At 40.5% G+C, this 21,167-nt stretch overlaps 1 protein-coding gene across 3 annotated transcripts in view; it reads left to right on the top strand.

The window, feature by feature from the left end:
- FBLN1 (fibulin 1) overlaps positions 1-20,540 on the top strand; it is a 79,079-nt gene extending 58,539 nt beyond the window's left edge. For all 3 annotated transcript variants that reach the window (XM_034063031.1, XM_005147989.3, XM_031047998.2), the window contains one exon: positions 19,460-20,540. In XM_034063031.1, the coding sequence (XP_033918922.1) occupies positions 19,460-19,599 (140 nt within the window). In that variant the 3' untranslated portion in view covers positions 19,600-20,540. The remainder of the gene's footprint in view (positions 1-19,459) is intronic.
- The last annotated feature ends 627 nt before the right edge of the window (positions 20,541-21,167 follow it).

Raw genomic sequence — 21,167 nt, 5'->3', positions numbered from 1 at the left:
ACTTGTGTTTCTCAGTTTAAAAAGCTTGATGCGGTAATTTGGGACATGGCTAAATGGTAGGCACAGCAGTGCTGGGTTAATGGTCAGACTTGCTGATCTTAAAGGTCTTTTTCAACTAAAACGATTCTATAAACCTATGTGCTTCTGGGTTTTCTAGCAGGATTTTGGATGAAGAGGGAAATTGCTGCTGTGCTTCTTCCACACTGATGCTTTGTGAAAAAGTCATATTTAGCATGATCTGAAGGGGGCACTGTTGCATTTCAGAAGCTTGATATTACAGCCTGAGTTGTGCGAAGGTTTTATGAACTGTAGATAAAAATCGTCAGTCATTAGGTTTATATTTCTTTCTTTATCAAACAGAAGTATACATGTGAATGCTGAGAAAGAGGGAGAGTCTGTTAAAGTGGGATGATAAGATTACAGATTTCAGGTATTGGGTTGATTCTTTAGAAGAGTATAAATGTTATCAGATCCCACAGAAGTTACTTACAGTAGTTTGCTTTTCGTGCTGTGTGCTTCTTTCTGTCTGAAATAAGAAAGAAGGATGTGTTTAGAAATTTGGCTGGCCAAGGTATTCGCCTGAGGGAAGCTTTTCCATTTTGAAGAGCAGGACTGCGTGTCTATGGTATTTTACTTGGTAAATTGGATATCTGCCTCACAGCGTTAGGAGAAAGAAGATATTCTTATACAGCAGGTTGAGAGGATATGATATACGCCTAAGTACTTTCCCAGTTCTGCAAAAGAATTGAGCAAGTCTTTCTTCACCTCAGTTCCCCCATGTGCAACATGGAGATGATAAAACATGCCTACTACTGTCTTAATTAATTCTTGTATGTAAGATTCTTAATTAATCCCTCTACGTAAAACTACTTTGAGATTAATGGATGGAAGCTGCAAAGTAAACTGCCTGCAGCAGAATTGGAAAAGGGAAAACAAAACAAAACCCCAGCTGATACTTACCTGAAGGGGCAGAGGTTCAGGGCGGCATGTTGTATGTGTGAAATCAGGATTACAAGTAATTCTGCCAGCAGCAGTTCTGCTGCTCTCATCAGAATATCATTTTTTCTTGTTAATTATCAGAATGTTAGGTGTTTCCATGGAAGTGCTGAGTAGTTTTCAAGACAATAAAGAAGATGGGATCTGAGTCCTCCAAAGTTCATAAAGTGAGTCCCTCTTGTAAGGGAAGAAGAAGGGCTTGTATAAGGGTGGAATAAGACAAAGGACATAAACAATATCAGAAAGTTTCATTGGTTATCCCATTAAGTTACATGAACATAAGAACTGTGGGGATGTAACACAGGGACTTTAGCAGAACAAATTCCCAACTAGCTCAGTAACCATTGTCCAACTTATGAGCCAGTAACAGAGAGGTATATAGGAATCTTTCTGCAAATGTAATATTTCAGCTTGCTGCAATCAGCAGCTTATATGCTTCTGAGAAAATGCACCTGGGCCACCATGCTTGATAACCGCTGATGGACATATGCCTCTTAAATCTGTGTAACCTATTTTTAATTATTATTAATTTTTGCTGTCTATATTGTAGAGGAAAGAATACATTCACCATGAAATCATAGATGCATGGGTAAAAGGCATAATAAACATGTTTCATTCTGTGTAGTATTTCAGGAGAAATGGCCAGAGTATCAAAGCTATTTAACCTGATAATGAAAATTTGATCACCAAATACCTTTGTCTACAAGACAAATTTTCTCTATAAGAGAAAAGGTAGAAAACCTCTACAGGAGTTCTGTGGGTTTATTTTCTTTAAAGAAAAGACATGGACTGCCTCAGAGAGAGATGAAATGCATAACAGCATATATTAAAAAAGCAGGAAAATAATTACTAGTGTTACTGAAAGGGCTGAGTGTAATAAACCTTAACTTCATGTCAGAGCAAAGGAAACTGATGAAGGCATTCAAAGAAAAGAGGGAGCACAGAGAAAAGAGGTGGAGAACGGACAGATCAATGAAGATGCCCTTGCAGGAAATCCTTCCTTAGTAAAACATGGTTTTGCTAGGTTGTCACAAACACAAGAGATTGCACCTTAAGAAGGACCTATGTTTGTGTGAATGGAAAGGAACAAGATGCTCTCAAAATTGTAGCACTAAAAAAAAGTAAGGTTCCTTTTGGTAAAGGCTTAGAGTGTGGGAGGAGCTGTTAGAGAAGGAGTTACAGAAGAAAAGTGAGGACTTCAATACTGACAAAGAACTGTGGACAGAAGAATCAAGTCATCAGTTTTAGCCATTATCTATTTAAGTTGACACTGAGATATCAAGGAGAAGATGCTAGTGAGGCTGAGAAATATGTAGGGTTGGATGGAGAGTGGCTTGTCAGACTGTTTTGTGATTTGTTGATGGAAAGACAGAAGCTGAAGTCATAGGCAGAGATGAGAGAGTGTAGCAGTAGTTTGTGAGGAGGGAAAGAAAAGGCACTAGGAACAGAGGAAATAGTTGCTTCAGGAAATGTTAGGAAAAGAAAGAGCACAGTCTCCCAAAGGAGTTGCAGGAAAAGCAGGCACAAGAGTGGAACAGAAAGAGGTAAGGACAGTATTGCAAGATCAAGGAAAGAAACTATATCAAATGGGAATCAGTGATCAGCCGTATCAGACATGGAGGAGCCAAAAGAAGTAAGAACAGACTCCAGAACTAGCTATGGTGACCTACAGGAAGTATCTTCCAGTGGACGAGAAGGAATGAAAGCCAGCCTGCTGGAGTTATAGTGCACAGACTTCTTGCAAGCTGCAGAAAAATAGTTGTGTAAAAAGTTGTCTCCAATATTTCTATGTTATTGTATTAAAAACAGATGTGAAACCCCTTTCTTTCCTGGTTCAAGAAGTGCTGTAGAGTCTTTGCTGCCTGGTGTGGTTACGGTCCAAGGTGGCACTGAATCCAAAAGATACTGTTAACAACTGCACATCACTTATTAGCATGGGTGGGAGGAAAACAGAAGTGCAGACCTATCCAGTTGTGGACTTTGTTTAAAAAAGCTTTTATAGACTTCTCGGTGCATTCCTCCTTTAACCAGCTGTCAGTGAAAAATGAAGAATGCATTTTCAACCCGCACAAAAATGTCCTATCAATGCCTAAGGTGTTAGCAGACACTATAAAACATTTCCCCCCTCAGCTACGCATTCATTTCCTCAGGTGACTGTAATACCACCTTGTACTCTGGTAAACTTCAGGAAGATTGTAAGATTTGTCATACAGCAAAAAGTAGTTTTGATAGGCTGAAATATTTCATGTCACATTCAATACTAACTTAAGCAGATACTCCTGCCTATTAAGCGGAACTGTACTCTTCTGATCAAAACCATCCAGAGTCAATACAATTATAAAATTTCACTTGTACCTATAGAGATTCTCAGGGGTGTCATGCTGGTGCTAGAATACACTGATATCAATGTTGCTTCTGATTTTACAGATATGTACTGCTGTTCTCCATTGTTACGGCAAGGATTTCACTGCTATCTCTGTGCTGGCTTTCCAGGCACATGTACAAGTGTGAGAGTTCATGATATGACCCTTGAATTACCACAGAAAGTGTCTCAGCTACTGATAGCACAACAGTAGATTTAGTAGTAGTCTAATTTTACTATGGTGTCATGATCATTTAGTATGTTCCAGAGGCTGGGAAGACACTTAAAAAATGATCATATGGTAAACAAAAACAGGTACCATAAGAAAGTGTGTTTGTGTAATCCATACATTCTCCATGCACAGGAGAAGGAGACTGGAGTTTTGACTTTTGAGGAAACCTCTCCTTAACACAGGGTAGTAGTTCTGTGTCTTGTAAGTAGTTTGGCCACTCCCAGTGTGGCAAGGTCTTTTCACAGTCTGCCATGCTGTGGTCTGACACTTGTGTAGTCTGGCATTTGTATGATCTGACATTACATTCAGAGGCACCGGATTGCAAAAGAGTCTGTTCTGAACTTTGTCCCTGGACCCACTCTGCAGTGCTGGGCAAGTACTTTCACATTCCTCTCTGCTTTTCCCTTATCCTCTGTTGCTTTAGACTTTATCTTTGGGCCAGAGGCTGGCTGGCTCTTACCATGCATTTGTTACCGTGTTTAGCATAATGAGATCCCTGGACTGATCTGGGCTTCTTGGCACAGCTCTAATGCTGAACGTAGCAGTTCACCTGCAATTGCTTCTCTGTGGGGAAACGAAGGATAGGTGTAGGCAATCAGGGTGTCCAGGAGAGCTCTGCTGTTGTGGGTGAGGATTTCAGCACATACTTTATCTCCCCTTGTGGGTACTCTTACTAGAAAGTAAGCAACAATAGCCACCTTTTGTCATGACAATAATGTCATTAGCATGAAATGACAATGGTGTCTGGCAATACAAAACTGATGCTGTCCAGTCATTCACAGTAAGCACAGAGAGCAGGGACATAATTCAGCAGGTTTTTCGACAGGCTCTTGCAGCCTTACATTAAAAAGACACAGTCCCTTTCAGTATCTTTGTTCTGGTTTCATCTAGGCTTGCCCCTTTCACAAGAGGACTCCCTCAGCAAGGAATATTTTGTGAGCTTTTCTCTATGCCAGGATGCCCTGTTGAAATTAGTAGCTATGCATTTGAGATGAGAGTGCCCAGAAGCCATTTGGTAAACGGGATCCTAGATTTATTGCCTGAACCTGCCCTTTTGGGATGCTGATGAGTGCGCTGTTCAGGAGTCAAATCTCTCAATACCCTCCCTCCCCTCCAGAAAAAAATGTCAGGCTGGAGAGCTCTTCTGGAGGCAACTTGAGCAGGAGGTGAATTTCCATTGCACATCTGAGAAATGCTGAAGGTGCTTTTCTGGTGAGAATGAGTCTCATGCTTGAGTGGAACAACCTTCCTAAGGCCAAATTTCACTCTAGCACATTGCAAGGATCTGGTTAATCAAACATTCCTCCTTGACCAATATTCATCTCACCACTCAGGTACAAAGCTATAATATACCACAAAAAAACACTCATACAGACCACCTTTGGTTACAGCTTCTATAAAGCAAGCAGACAGATAAATCACACTGCAGCTCTGACAGAGTTTTGTGAACTGTGGCATGAAGTATAAAACCTGCCAGCTTGGGAAAGAAATAGACTGAGTCAGGGAACAGCTACGGGGACTGCCGAAGGTCCTTGGTTCAGATTACATAGCATGCATTTTTTGGTATTAATTTTAAATGCTGGGCTGAGTTATTACATAAATGAGCCAATAAAGCCATATTTGGAATTCAGTACACTGGGAAACATCCTACAGCAATTCCTCTGAGAGAGTTCTCCGTGAATTCAGGTGTCTGAGGGTCTTTGCCCTGGTTTAGAGTAGCCAGAGACCTACTTTTCTGAGGATCTCCAAGTGTGAAATATCTGTGTGACTGATCCAGCTGCTTCTGCTGCTGCTCCCAAGTTCATGTGTTGATAGCAAGCGTCTCATTCCTGCAGTAGCACCTACACACCCTATGAAAATTGAGACAGAAGATAAAAGACTCAAAGCATATGATAAATCTTTCCCAGTATGATGCACAGATGCATGGATTACTTAAAAAACTTTTATTTTTAAAGGGGTCAAATGTGGTGAAGTGACCCCTTATTTTAGCCTTGTTTTGAGAATTTGGTCAGGGATTAACACGCATTAAGATTCAGAGAGCTTCCCTCATCAGAAGTTCTGCTAACAATACCTGCAGAGCTGTCGCCTCTAGGTGATGACTGAGCAGCTACACAAGGGCTTTCATGTCAAATCCTCAGGATTAGGTCCTTTTCTTCCATGGTAAATTGAATCACAGACCATATCATGCTGTGTGCCACAGCGTGGCTCTTTGCCAAGAAATGCTTAGGGTGACAATAATTAATTGCCCAGGTGTCATGGATATGCTACAGTATCCAAGCTTGGCTGAAACAGAATAATGTGGTTGCAGGACAGGTAGGGTAAACAAAGCCACTCTTGCTAAATAGAGAGATTGCATGTACCACATGCACCACAGTGGACACTAAACCCCCTGTAATAAGGTAGTAGGGATAAAATCAGGAAGCTGACATATATGATTTTTGCCTCTTTTGGACATTCAGCCCTTAAGTCTTTTCCACCTGTTTTTGTAATATGTGAGGTTCTTGTACTACATAAAGCATGACACATTCTCAAAGGTGGAAAAAGAAGGATTAAAAAATGTATGGTGGAAACTATTTTTTAATGAGGCTACTTTAAGTACAGTTATTGCATTTTAGGCATGAGTGATTTCACAGCATTGTCAACATTAAAACCCATTGCGAGGTTTGGCTGGAAGGCAAACCAGAGATCTAAAAGCACTTCAAGTTTGCCAAACCAAGATAAGAGCACATCTCTCTGAAGTTATTTGGTATCCTTAATAAAGATCATAGTATTTGTAAACTAGCCAAACCTCAGTAAAATCAAAGGTTGTTTTTAATTCTTTCATAATAGCAAGGCTCCATATGATCCAACATGACAGATAATAGCTTTGAAAATATTTACCATTTGTTTCTGGCCAAAAAATGTATTAATACCATGAGGCCTCTTTATTGCCTCTTTATTTGATGCATTTCAGCAATCAAAGCTTTCTAGAGAAGCCCAAGTGTTAATGAAATTAAACTTCATTGAGTTGTTGAAGGATAGCATTTCTAATAAATTGAATCCCAAATTTCTGATCTCTTGAATGAGGCAGAAAGATGCCTTTTCATGCTGAAATGCAGTTTCTGTACTGCAGTGTCCTTTTTTCTTCAGAGGTAAAATTAAAGGCAGAAAGAGAAGCAGGTTCTATTTTAGGTTAACTTAAACTGAGATCTGTACAGTAGGTGGAAACTTCAAAGACTATGAGTACCTGGAAAGCTTTAGAGACAACTGTCTGGACAGTCTTTTAAGGAGGGCCTTGTCTTTACATGCTTTAAAAATGATTACTGTGGTCAATAGATACTCTGACCGTGGAGGGATATGAGCAATAGATTTTGCTTATGGTCGCAGGTTTGGGGACTACACTGGGATTTTTTGAGGGATGTCTTGCCCTTCCCCTGATCCTCTTTTACACCTCTCAGAGAAGGAAACAGTACAGCTTTGAGCTGCAGTGTTGCGCAGTGGGTACTGAATTGCTCCAGGGACACAGGCATTTTTGTCTGTTCCTGCGATAACATGGTCAGCACTGCATCAACTGGCCTAAGTCATTAGGAGTCCTGTTTACGCCCCAGGAGTGTTACTCATCATTACAGTACCTAAACCACCATTGCCTTTCTGTTCCCTAATAGGGAACACTGGGATTGTACTATGTGATCTGGAGCTTTGTGGATGCTGAAAAGGGAAACCTCTCTCCTGTTGACCTCTGAGCTAACTTTCCAGCCCTTTCCCTGTTGTCAGCATTAGTGTTTGTGTGGTTCTTTTCTTTCAGGTGTTAATCCAAGGGAAGGGGTGGAGGATATAGCAGGTCCACTATCTTTGGTCAGCTTAAACCAACAGGGAAATAGCCCTGAGTGTATGTACCTTATGAAAATATGATTTTATGTTCAGACTGACTTCTGAAGCAGTCCAGACCTAACTGTTCTATGATTCTATGATTCTATAAGCACTCGGTTTCTCCATAGTTGAAAATTAGGCCATTCTCTTAGGAATTTGAATAAAGATCTGGGAGATACATGTTTGAAAAGCACGTGTTTTTGAAACTCTTGCCCCCAGATACTTCAGCAAAGATATGTATAGCCAGCCACATTCCTATGAAGCACTTCTCCATCAGCATGGAAACCTTGTTAACATCCAACTCTAAACCAATTCTCAAAATCTATTATTTTGTGAAGTGTTCCCCATCAAACTTGAATGAAAGTCTAACTCACAATGTTATGAGGGCAATATACTTCAAAGCAAGAGGAAATCTATTTCAGTACTTGTATTTTGATTAATGAGTTTTCTGAATCCTGTAACCATGTTTATGTTTGTCAGCTGTGGCAGCTCAAGGATTAGTGATATCTTCAGAGCTATTTTTTCTGTATATGATTTGATGCCTGCAGTGATGATTACCAAGAAATATTTAATTTTCCAAAAAGCAGCCACTTATTGATAAAAACAGATTGTAACAGAAACCATCAGAGCACCACACAGCAGGAGCCTACGTTGTTATTGTCACAAATAATTGAGAGAAATATAGATAGCTTTCAGGAAAATTAAAAAAAAGAGAAAATGCAAAGGATTATTTAGCTTTTGAGAGATGGAGGAGTCTAAGGTGTACATTAACTGTCTGAAGTCAGAGGACATCTGGTGGTCTGGGAAATGCCTATCATTTTACAGCTAGATTGTGCCTTTAGGCACAGTCATGAACGAAGAAGGACTGGAGGAACATAATGCCTGTGAGACTGCTTACAGAGGCACAGCCCACTGCTGTGAAGCACAACAAGAAGGGCTTCTGCAAGTACATCAACAGCAAGAGGAAGACTAGGAAAAATGTGCCTATGAGTGGGGCAGGCAACCTGGTGACTAAAGACATAGAGAAAGCTGAATTGAATGCTGCCTTTACCTCATTCTTCACTGATAAGATTGGCCTTCATGAGTCCTGGAGCCCTCATAGGAATGAGGGTATGGAACAAGAAATACTAACCCTTGGCAGAGGACAATCAGGTTAGAGAACATTTCATAGAAACATAGAATGACCTAGATTATGAAGGCCAACCTTCATCCAATCACTGCCAGGTCCACCACTAAACCATGTCACTAAATGCCACATCTACAGATCTTTTAACTATCTCCAGGGATGGTGACTCCAGCACTTCCCTTGGCAGCCTGTTCCAATGCCTGAGCACCCTTTCAGTAGAGAAATGTTTCCTAATATCCAATCTAAACCTTCCCTGGTGCAGCTTGAGGCCATTTCCTCTTGTCCTATTACTTGTTACCTGGGAGAAGAGACCAACCCACACCTCACTGCAACCTCCTTTCAGGCAGTTGTAGAGAGCGATAAGGTCCCCCCTGAGCCTTCTCTTCCCCAGACTAGACCCACCAGTTCCCTCAGCTGTTCCACATCACATTTGTGCTCCAGACCCTTCACCAGCTTTGCTGCCATTCTCTGGACCTGCTCCAGCACCTCAATGTCTCTCTTGTACTAAGGAGCCCAGAACTGAACACAGGATTCAAGGTGTGGCTCACCAGTGCCCAGTACAGTGGGATGATCACTGCCCTGGCCCTGCTGGCCACACCAGTGCTGATACAAGCCACGCTATCATTTGCCTTCTTGTCAGCCTGGGCACACACTGGCTTATGTTCAGCTTCGTCAGTCAGCACCCCCAAACAAAAAAGCTGGACATACCAAAGTCATGAGAGCTGATGGGATGCCCCCACAACTGCTGAAGGAGCTGGCCAATGCCATTGTGAGGCCACTCTCAATTATTTTTGAAAGACTGTGATGATCAGAAGTTCTTGTGGACTGGAAGAAGGCAAATGTCACTGCAATCTTCAAGAAGGAGGATGTAAGGAACTATAGACCCGTCAGCCTCGCCTCAGTCCCTGGCAAGGTGATGGAGCAAATCCACCTGGAGAGTATTTCCAAATGTACTGAGGACAAGAAGGTGGCTGGGAGTAGTCAACAAAGGTTTATGAAGAGGAAATTGTGCCTGACCAACCCAACAGACTTCTACAAAAGATTACTGGATTAGCAGATGAGAGAAGAGTGAATGTTGCTTGTTTTGACTTAGTAAGATACAGAGGCATTAAGGTTTTCAACACTGTCTCCCTTAATATTCTCTGAGGAAATGTAGACTTGATAAGTGGACAGTGAGGTAGATTGAAAAACATCTGAACTGCCACACTCTTGGAGTGTGATCAGCAGCCCAGCTAGCAGCCAGTCACCAATGGTATAACTGCAGGTTCAGTACTGGGGCCAATTTCTTCATTAATATCCTGGATGATGGGACTGACAGGAACCTCACGAAGTTTAGCAAAGGGAAATACACAGTCCTACCCCAGGGGACCAATAACCCTGTGTACTATACACACTGGGACTTACCAGCTGGAAAACAGTTTTACAGAGAAAGACCTGAGGGTTCTGGGGGACATCAAATTGATCCTGAGCTAATGATGTGCCCTTGCACCAAAGCAGCCAATGGGCTGCGTGAGGAGGTGCATTGGTAGCAGGCTGAAGTAAGTCATCCTTCCCCTCTACTCAGCACTGGTGAGGTCAGCACTGGCATGCTGTGTCCACTTCTGGACTTCCTGGTACAAGACATAGTGGACATAGTTTAGAGAGGCTAGAAGGTGATGAAGGCACTGAAGCATCCGTAATATGAGTAGAGGCTGGGAGAGTTGGGGTAGCTCAGCCTGAACGAGAGGAGGCTCAGAGGGAATCTGATCATTGTAATGGTAGGAAATTAAGAAGAAAAACTCTTCTCAGTGGCATGGAAAGGACAAAAATCAGTGAGGACATTCCATTTAAACATATGAAAACACTTATTTACTGTAAAGGTGGTTGAACACTGGAACAGGTTTTCTAGAGCTGAGGAGTTTCCATCCATTTAGATATTCAAAACCAGACTGAACACAGCCCAGAGCAAGATGCTCTAGGTGACTATACTTTGAGCAAGTGATTGGTCTTCAGATGTGCTTTCTGTCTCAACTCTTCCATGATTTTGATTCTGGATTGCAGTGATGTTGAAAACATGACAGAGTTGGACTTCATAGCTTTCACTCTACCAACGGCAGTAAAAGATTCTCTATAATGTGCAATGGTTGAAGCATTATATTTTCAAAGCTAGGATACATGAAGCAATTACCCAACAGTTGAATCACTTCCCTTTTCCCCTGGGTCAGTAAGTACTCTAGTAACCATGTTGGCAGAGCAATTTAAGCACCAAAAATCATTACTTTGGCATAACCTTTTGGAATAAAGAGCAGCCTTTAGGAAAGGAATTTAATTAAACTTTGATGTATGCAAAGCCCTAAAGTTTTTTTTTCAGGAAAAAAAGCCAAACAACCCTGGATAAAATACCCTAAATATGTATTTTCTGTCTGTGATCAGGATGTGAATTATTTGTCAACCTTATTGATGAACTTCATATATTTGTAATGAATACTGAATGAGAAATAACTTTTTTCTTACAAATCTTAACATGACTTCTTTGAGTTGTCTACAGAGCCAAAATCCAATTTGGCTATATAGTTTTGGCTCCACACTATAGATAAGTATTTACATGTTTTAGGTTGAGATAGTCTGGTATTCAAGTCTAACCAGCAACTCATTGTCTATGGTTTGATCCAAGGAAACATCCAGCATGGCTGGATTTTTTTCTTTTGCTCGCTTCTGGAATGATCCTATCAACTTTGCCTTTTAAAATAGCCACTGCAATGATCATTTCTCTAGTCCTAAACTTCCTAATTGCCTGCACATCTTCTTTGAAACTATAACTAGGCTCTTAAGTAACACTGATGCATCTGAGATGTTTACTCTTCATTTTGAAAATCTTGGCCAGCAGTATAAAGCAAGAGGCCTAGAGGAGAACAGCAAACTTGAAATTATAGTCCAGGATCTTGCATTAACATGAGGAGATTGGTCTTCTTGTATTGCTTAAGGGAAACTCATAAACATGCTTTTCCCCTACAAAAACTTGTTCTTCACTTGTTACACTAGCATGCTGGTGTTCAGGGCTGTTTTTCTTTTAATAGCCATGTACTGGCTTTAGGTTCCAGGAGGCTGAGGTGATCACCTCTGCTTCATTACTTCAACATCCACATGGGATTAAAGAAGTTCACTAACAGTAGGGGATAGCCTATGTCCATCCTTTGTATATTATCCTATGTACCTGTGGCCTGACACAGATTAGCAGACCATTTAAAGGCTATTTTTGTGATTCCAGAAGACCTACTGTTTAAAAAAGTGCAGTTACTGTTGTATTGTGACAGCTAAGACTGCTCATCTCTGACAAGGATGTAAAAAGGACTGAAGTGGTTTTTGTGGGGAAACAGAACCAGGAACAGACAAATGTAGGACTTCAAGACATATGCTGAGATTAACTGGAAGTTAAAATAAAGTACAATAAATTGCCTAAGTTTCAGTTGAGTTTAGGCTCCAGCTCCACATTCTCTGGTGGTTCGACTTTTCCGATTTAATCATTTCATGTTCCAAGTATCCATTTAAAGCACAAGGAAAATAGCTAGAGGAAAATTCATAAGGTGTCTTTTTGTGTCATTGAAATCTCTCTCTTGTAGTTGCCACTAGCAGCTCATCCCATGAGTTCCATCTGAAAAGAGGCAGCACTATCTCTCATCATGTAATAGCACATTGTCTTGACAAGCCTCCCTGTGTTGGTTTTTCTTTAAAGGGGTACATTTTGTGATGGATATATTTTAGCTTTCCTCAGCTCTTAGACCTATTGCTGTCTATGACTGTATTGTACAGTGGGGCTGATATTAGCATTCTTGTGCAGTTATATTCCATGCAATAATTCATATATTTCATATACTGAGTTGCTGCTAATTCTACCTAATGCAAAATACTCTTTTCTTATGGTCAGTAGTTCCACTTGCAGTAAAGTGAATGAAGACTAATTCTCAGTTATCCTATTAGTTTCTTTTAATATTGCATGGCCAGGATGCAAACACAAGTTCCCTCCCCAGTGCAGTGTATGCTTACTCTGAAGGAAAAGCAAACAATGACCTATGCTCAGACTTGTTTGTCTGCCTGCGGTATTTCAAATATATATCCCGTTCTTATTCTTTTAGATATGTTTTACAGAGTGCTTCATTTAACAGAGATGTCTGAATTAATAAAAATATGTGTTTTGTTCTATTTAAGACTGGATTTATATGTGTTTTGTTCTATTTAAGACTGGATTTATATGTTAACTATAGATTAATTATTCAGAAAAGTGGATTGCTCTTCTTTTCACCACCTTATGCTCTTTTCATCACTTCATAACTCCTCATCATCCATCCTAAGTTTAGTCAGTTTGTGGTCATTTGTCACTGGATCACAGCTTGTACAATAAAAGAATGTAAAGAAGAAAGGGGGGAAAAAAAGAGCAAATTTTCCTAAATAAATCGTTTGTTCCTAGAAAAACTTGCTAAATGAGTCCTTGCCTGTAACGGCAAATGTGAAGTCTTGCGCTAATGAAAATTGGGCAAGACTTTTGGATTCAACTGATAGCAAAAAGCCACATCTTTTTGTTAACTTGCCACCAGAGAAGAATCACAGAAAGGAGACTGTGTTCTTGCTGAAAGCAAAAAGAAAACCAAAAGAGTGGTTTTGTTACCCTCTTTTGGCATGTGATGACCAGAACAAAACAATATAGCTGTAACTGTGTGTATAGGGGGAAAGACGGGAAGGGGGTAAGAGAAAAAGATCTCTTGTTCTTGCTACTTAACACAAAGCTTGAAATGTGGTTGAGGGAATTGATCACATTTTTGATAACTGTGTTTATTGTATTTTCCTGAGCATAGCCCATGGGCTATCTGGAAGATCAGCTTTTGATTTGGCAGTAGTTTGGATTGTTTATATATCCACAAAGGCATATGCCTGCATATGCAGGTAAGGCAAGAGGAGGTTTACTTCAGCACATCCCCTCTTTCAGCAATCATCTGATACAGCTCCACAGTAATCAGCAGTCCTTGCTGACCCTCTCTTAAGCCTCTGATTCCTTGCCTGCTCTCCTAATACTTCTCAGCTCTTTTTTTAGGGGGATCCTTAGAATTTAGATTATCTGAGACTCTCTTTTTGAGGAATGCATGCAGTTCATGTCTGTATTGTGTTCTTACGATGATACAGATTTAAATACTTGCCTAGACTCAAAAATCAATCCCTGTGGAAAATACTGTCACCTTCACTCCTGGAATGGAAAACATAAAACCACATATCCTCACTACTAACCCCAAACGGTCTTATCTAGTGGCAGTGTGGAAATAAGCTTCTTTAGTTCTGCTTTGCTTTCAGGCAAACTGTGGCCATCCCTGTTTAGAGGAACTTTCTCTAGAGAAAATGCAAATGCAGTATTCAGCAAGAGGTGTAAGGAACACAATGACCCACATTCATTGCAAGTGGAATTGCGCAAATTTTGTGGTTAGCACTGAAAAGAAAAAAAAAAAGAAGAAAGGAAAAAAAGGAAGAAAGAAAAAAAAGAAAATAAGAAAAGATTTGGGGTTTTTTAAAGTATTTAAAGAGGTTATTTAACTGTATAAAGAGCTTTGCAAGTGCTCCTTCAGTGTACTGAGCACTGCACTTAGCACAGAAGTCAGAATTAGCAGTCTGGATTTCTGGAGACAAGATATTAATGCATGATAATGTGGGGACTTGTCATCCAGAGTGGGTTAGTATGGTAACAAAACAGCAGTATTTCTCCTAAATTCAAAATAGAGCTTCTTAGCAAACCAACTGCCTAACACAAAAATACAAGCAGAAACCAGACACAGAGGTGAATTGCCTGAGGGTCTGATATATTTCAAAGCAGAGAAATGTAATGATATCTTAAAGAGGTATAGACTAGCCAAGGAATACCTGTGGCATATCAAGAACAACTCTTATGAGGAACGACTGAGGGAACTCGGGTTGTTCAGCCTGGAGAAAAGGAGGCTCAAGGGAGGACCTTATCACTCTCTACAACTACCCGAAAGGAGGTTGCAGTGAGGTGGGGTTTAGTCTCTTCTCCCAAATAACAAAGTAATAGAACAAGAGGAAATGGCCTCAAGTCGCACCAGGAGAGGTTTGGAAATTTATTAGGAAAGAAACTTATTAGGAAAAGTTTCTTCACCAAGAAGGGCTATCAAGCGCTGGAACAGGCTGCCCAGGGAAGTGGTTGAGTCCCCATCCCTGGAGGTATTTAAAAGACGTGTAGATCTGAGGGTCATGGTTTAGTGGTGGACTTGGCAGTGTCAGGTTAACGGTTGAGGCTGATGATCTTAAGGGTCTTTCCCAGCCTGAACTATTCTATGATTCTATCTGATTACAATACCAGAAATTCTGCTGAAAGGCTTAAGAAGATTAACAGTATTAGCCTCGATGTCATATTTATCCCATCTCCTTTGATAAGCAAAGCCTCAGTAATCCAGTGACAGCAACTCTAAGACTGTTGGTTGTTGCCATTATTCTCACTTGTAAATGAGTATTATATATTATTTAGGTTAATGCCTTCACCTCATATGGTACATACTTTTACCTTAGACAAAATCAAAATATGAAACATGAAAGAAGAAGAAATAGAGCAAGAGGGCAGCTCAGAGTATTCATCACAGAGCTTTAAAAGTTCCAGGCCATGGTCTGACTATCACTGCAGAAATAACTGTGACATCCAAAAACTCACTGCCTCTCAAGCCAGGGCTGTTTGCTTACACAGATCAGCAGATGGAAAGGATTGGTGTAGATCCTGTTTACAGTAAGGGCAAAGTGTGGAAGAAAAAGAAGTCTTATCATTGTTTTTTGAAAGGAGGTCAGCAAACCATGAAGATACCCAAGCAGATTTGGGATGTGTAATAACATCTGTGCTCAGTTAACAAAAAGCAAAACCAAACAAAGGGGAGTTGATGGAAAGTAGTCTGCTTGGCCTGCGACACATAGGGTTTTCTGTAGGTTGAGTCTGTGTTTGGCTCACAGATTATGAACTGAAGAGTATAAACAGCAACATAATCACATGAGAGTGGAGGGTAAAAGCACGTGCTTGCATAGATGTGCCTGTAGGCAAAACAACAGAGAGGCTCAGTATTGCCTGGCACACGAGATTCAGCAGCAGTATGAATTTCCTTATTCAGTTATCAGGGATTCACCCTACTTTAATATAGCTAAATATTCCCCTGTTTGTTTGTTTGTTTGTGGGGGGGGGAGGGTTGGGTGGCGTTCGCTCAAAATGCTAACCTAGCTGAAATCTAAACTTATTGGAAAAGGATGTGAGAGAACTTGCTTTAATAAACTCAGACCATTTACCGAGTGCAGAGTCTGGAGCTCTGGTCCCAGAAAGGACTAACTGATGGTAGTATTTGAGAGCCCTCTATTTTACGGTAATTTAATGAGCAACACCACTGTTCTCCTGGCCTCTTACAGAGGCTGACTCACAGGACAGTGTGTAATGCTACAGTGATCCAGGACCAAGTCCCAGCCTGCAGTTATCCTCATGTCAAATCTGAGTGGCTCCATCCAGCTACTTTGGATTTAGATTGGTATAATAGAGATCAAAAAGCAGTCAGTGATTCTGTTTAGTATATTTAAAAATGGTAACCTTCCTATTACTGTAAAGTATGCTTTTATACTTGCTATTCAGCTATAAATGCTGAAGGATGCCAGACCACAAATCTGGACCCAGCAGTAGTCTGTCAAAAGGCATAGTGGAACAACATGTTTAGGAAAATGTTGCAGTAACTGATAAATCCACATTGCTTAAAAACATCCAGAATTATTCCACATGGCATCTTCAAATGTGTCCTGTGCTAAATGCTCTTGAGATATCGACTGATGCATTGAACCACGTATGTGAACTATATGTGCCAAGTGTGAGTCTCATGCTTTTTCTAAAGACATCTCTTTGTGGAAGAAGGCACAAGATACTGCTTTGTCTGGGTCTGGATTAGCTGCATTTTCTCTCATCCCTGACATGAATGGCACAAGACATTAGAGAATTAGACACAGGTAGCATCAAAAGGCAGTGACACATTATAGCAGGAACTCTTTAACACCGTTCCTGAGACAAATCCTAGGACTATTGCAACAGGAGCACTGAGAACTGGATAAACATGGAGCCACATTTCAGGCGCTGAGCAGTTTTGCTATTGCATGGTTTCCACCCTCATTTGTCCTTGATTTTGGTGGAGAAAAAACTCAGATTTTCCATTTTAGCCCTTTTCATTAAATAGAAGAAAAAAGCTCATGATGAGTAAATCTGCCAGGAACTGAAAACCTGCCACATGCTTTTGTCCAGCAGAATGTTTCATGGTTTTATTCATACTCTTTTTTCACTCTTCTGCACATTTAGAATGACTGCATCCTGATACACACAGATAAGCACAAACCCATCTGAGTTATTTATTTAATAGGAGAGGAAGAAAAGTAGTTCTTTTGCACTGGTGGTCATTTCAGCACCATCTAGGACATTGACACAGCACACTGGATAAATAAATATCATAAGAGTATTGGTTTTTTGTACATTCATTCAATTTCTTGCTTTGATGTATGTGTTTTAATACATGCAGCATTCACTTCTCAGATGTTTATTAGGCTAGATTTTAAAACTGCAGCAAGAGAACTGTGTGGAAAAGTACTGCCACATGGATCACAGTGCGTTTGCCTGTTCTACCTTGAAAATAAATGTTATATCAGCAGAATGCATCCAAACAAGAATAAGAAAGTTATTAACTGCTTTGAATGCTGTGTCAATAATGTATAGATAGATATCATACTATGGCATAAACTACCTTGAGTAGAATGGCATCATGTCAGATTTGCAATCCCACTTCTAGGCTAGAGTAGACTCCACTGGAGTAGAGCAAGAAAGCGTAGAACACTATAAAAGGATTGGTAAATGGAAACAGCAACCTTTGCCATCTGAGGCTTGGTGATCACTGCATGAGCTCTGACAGGATGGGTTAAACAGATGGCCAGCATTGAGTGATTCCAATGCTGTGTGTTTCCATGGTTGTCAGTTAAAGCAGTGCCTGCAGTAATGCGATGTGCTGTTAGCAAAATGCTTTAAATGCTACCCTAAAGGGAGGGTAATTTTAGCAAGGCTTTTCTTTTTCAATATATCATCTGCCAAGCCAAACCATTTTTATAAGGTGCAAGAGAGTAGCCAAGAAAACTACAATAAAATAAATAAATAAGTATATATATATGTATGTACATACATATAAATTGTAGGGGGAAGGATGCTTGAAAATGCATTCCTCAAATATGGCAAGCAAAGCGAATGTGGTGAAAAGTTTGCAATTTTACTGCATGCTGAAGATATTAGTTAGCATTTAGGGAAAAACTGTAATGTCATCATTGCCTTAGAAGAAGGTGCTGACAGCCTGCATAAGCAAACGTTTATCTCTCCCATTAGATCTCAAGCCAATATGTTTGTAGGGGACTGCTGCAGGAGTTCATCTGGGACTCTGGGAAGGCACTGGTGTGCTGCCTGTTTGCAAAGCATGCAGAAGGAATACATCTTAAATAATCCTTCCTTAAACTGTGTGTTTCCTTCTGAATCAAACACCCTGTCAGATAAGTCAGTTGTCAGAAGGAGGTGTCTGAGGAAGGGGGTTTCCACCAGACTGCCTCTGCTTGCTGGATGACCTCAGGTTTATGTGATTTTGACCTTTTGGATATGACCTTTCAGATGAGAGATGTTTGGTAACTCCCTGCTCTGTGACACCAGACCTAGTAAATGACCATGAAGTTAGAACATGTTTACGATCTGATCTTGATCCTTTGGAGTCAATGGCAAAACTCCTGCGGACTTTCTTTTGCATAGGTCTGAAACTGTAACAGTATTCTGTTTAGCCACTTTGTGCCAAGGCATGGGTAAGACCTCATGGCCCAGATGGGCCTTCCCCAGGTCCTCTCCCACACCATGCCCAGAGACCAGGAGCCCCATTTCAGCTTCAGTCCCTGCCTGAGCAGTGCTGGAAGAGGACTGGCCTCCAGCTCCATTGCAGCCATATATCCTCTTGTTCTGCTCTCTGGCCAACTTCATAGTGATGACACTGGGCCAAAGCCAAACTGCAGAGGCAGTGTGTGGGTCAGTGATGTAGGCTCTTGGATGAACCTGTCTGCCTCTTGGCCTGCCCTGCTGCCTGGCTGGAGTGGTGGGACAAGCCTGGTCTGGAGGAGCCCTGCCCTGCCACCCCCGTGAAGACCTCGCCACTCTCAGCCTCCAACAGTCCTCATCCTGCTGCATCCCAGCACTAAAAGACATAGCTCTCTTCTTCCTTGACAATTCCTTCCTCATTATCAAGCCCTGAAGCTGGTGAAGGAATGGCCACCATCCATGTGAGGAATGACACAGGAACAGATGCCGTGGTAGTCTCACTTTCCTCATTAAACTCCCGTGCTGGGATTGTCCACACTAACAACTCATGGATGAGTGTTATCTGATGTTTATAAGGAAAATGTTGGTTTTACTGCTGCACTACAACTAATTTATTCTGTTCCAAGTGAAATGTGGTTTTCAACACAGTCTCAGGGGTGTGTGCTTAGATAGTTCACAGGGCAATGTGTGTGCTGCCTTACCTAGGGAAAGTCTTCTTATGTACTACTTAGAAGCAGACTGCTTACAGAATTTATCTCTCTGAATAAAATGCAAAAAAAACTCCATTACTAATTTCAGAATATGTAGGTTTTCTGCATTAGCAGCATTTTAGTGTTCTTTTTAGATCTTTAAGGTATTTTGATTTAAAAGTTCTATTTTTTTCTTATTTTGCAAGCTTTCTGGCAAGCTCTTTGGGGATCCAACTTTCCATCAGCTATATTGAAAATGAAAAGGAGTGCAGCTCATCCAAACCCATCTGATTCTCCTATTAATCTCAGCAACCTATTTCTATCCCAACAGGTGTAGTTCGCCAGGTAAGGCCCATTGTTGGACCTTTCCATGCCATCCTGAAGCTGGAGATGAACTACGTCATGGGTGGAGTGGTATCTCATCGTAACATCGTCAATGTTCACATCTTTGTCTCCGAGTATTGGTTCTGAGACGGTGTTTAAATTCCCAGACAAGTGAGCCACTCCAATTTAAATCATTACCACAAACTATTATGTCATATACTTGTTTGTAAAACCCCATAGCATTTTGTTTTGTTTTGTTTAAATATTTGGTTTATAGCTTAAGACAAATAACAAGCTACTATGTTGATTAGGCATAAGGTGGAGCAACTTAAGTGAGCCTGATGTAGTTGTCTGTATAAATAAGTAGTGTGTAAAAGTGCTCAGCTGCCTAGTGAAATTTAAAACTTTTCTAAATGTTCAGGCAGATCTTAACCATTGCTCCTTGGCCAGAAAACTAGAGCGACTGAAGATGTGGAACAAAACGGATATCAGAGCTCATTGGAATGAATATATGGTGTCTTTGGGTGGAAGAAGTTTGGTAAATATTAGTAATTCCACCTCAGTATTAACTACCTTGAAGGGGTTGGGTTGTCAGAAAGTGCTCAATGCTCGCTTTCAGGCCCCAATAGGATAACCCTGAATAGGCACCCAGAATTGCCAATTGTTTCTGAGAAGTTTAGCCTAGATATTTAAAAAATGCCATCCAGCTATGGCTACAGGAGGAGATGCAAAACAGAATCAGAAACAGCAAGAGGCTAGCAGGCTATTGCACATATTAAAAATACTCTTTTTTTTTACTTATTATTTGATTGTAAGATTATATTTGATTCTGATTAAACAAGTACCTCTCACTGAAAGTAATCTGCTACAAGGATAAAGCATATTGCTTAAATTCCAATCTCATCTGTACTCAACAATACATGGAAATCTCAGACCTGTACATCCAGTCTATTATAGAGTAAAGCTCCATACCTTTTAAAAATTGGTAATAAAATTAGCATGTTAAGCTGTACACTTCCTATGCACCAAAGCAAGGCATATGTAATAATATAATGAAACTCTCTCAAATAAATGAATGTTTAATGTAATTTCTGGGCATCAAAGTAATGTATCTTTTTTATCACAGAACAGAAAATAAGTAGCTCCATGTTTCAGTTTGTTGTGCTTGTTAAGATATGAGGAAATAAACGAAGTCAGAGGGGAATTACTCAGAAGTATGTTATGGTTTCTGCTTACTGGAAAAAAATAGATGATATCTCTCCTGTAAGCAAATTAATTCAATGTATATATACACATTCCTCACTCAAAACAGGCCTCTGTTTTATTGGTCATTATTGGCCCTAGGCATTTGGCTCTTTCTTTTATACAAAAGCCCCTGAAGCTGAAGGGAATCTTTCGATTGGCCTGAATGGTCTTTGAAGAAGAACGATAAGGATCATCCTCTCGGATCCATTGCAAATAAAAGACCATAGCAACTTTGCTGTGTACATACAGAATTCTTCATTCCAGGGAAGCTTCTCTGCCTGAAGCATTCTCACTCCTTAAAATAAGATTTTATAACATATTCTCTTAAATAAAATTTGACTGAAGGATACCTTCTTGACAGTATTTGTTCCCCCCACATTTACAGAGCATCCTGACCCCATACATAGCCTGGTTTTTAGGATGCCATCAGTTTAAAATGTGTCCAGTGTTGTCTGTGGCTACCTCTACAG

This window comes from Melopsittacus undulatus, chromosome 5, assembly GCF_012275295.1.
Source record: "Melopsittacus undulatus isolate bMelUnd1 chromosome 5, bMelUnd1.mat.Z, whole genome shotgun sequence".
In the NCBI taxonomy this organism is placed as follows: Eukaryota; Metazoa; Chordata; class Aves; order Psittaciformes; family Psittaculidae; genus Melopsittacus; species Melopsittacus undulatus.
The sequence above is the reverse complement of the archived record's forward strand: the minus strand, read 5'-3'. Positions and strand labels throughout refer to the sequence as shown.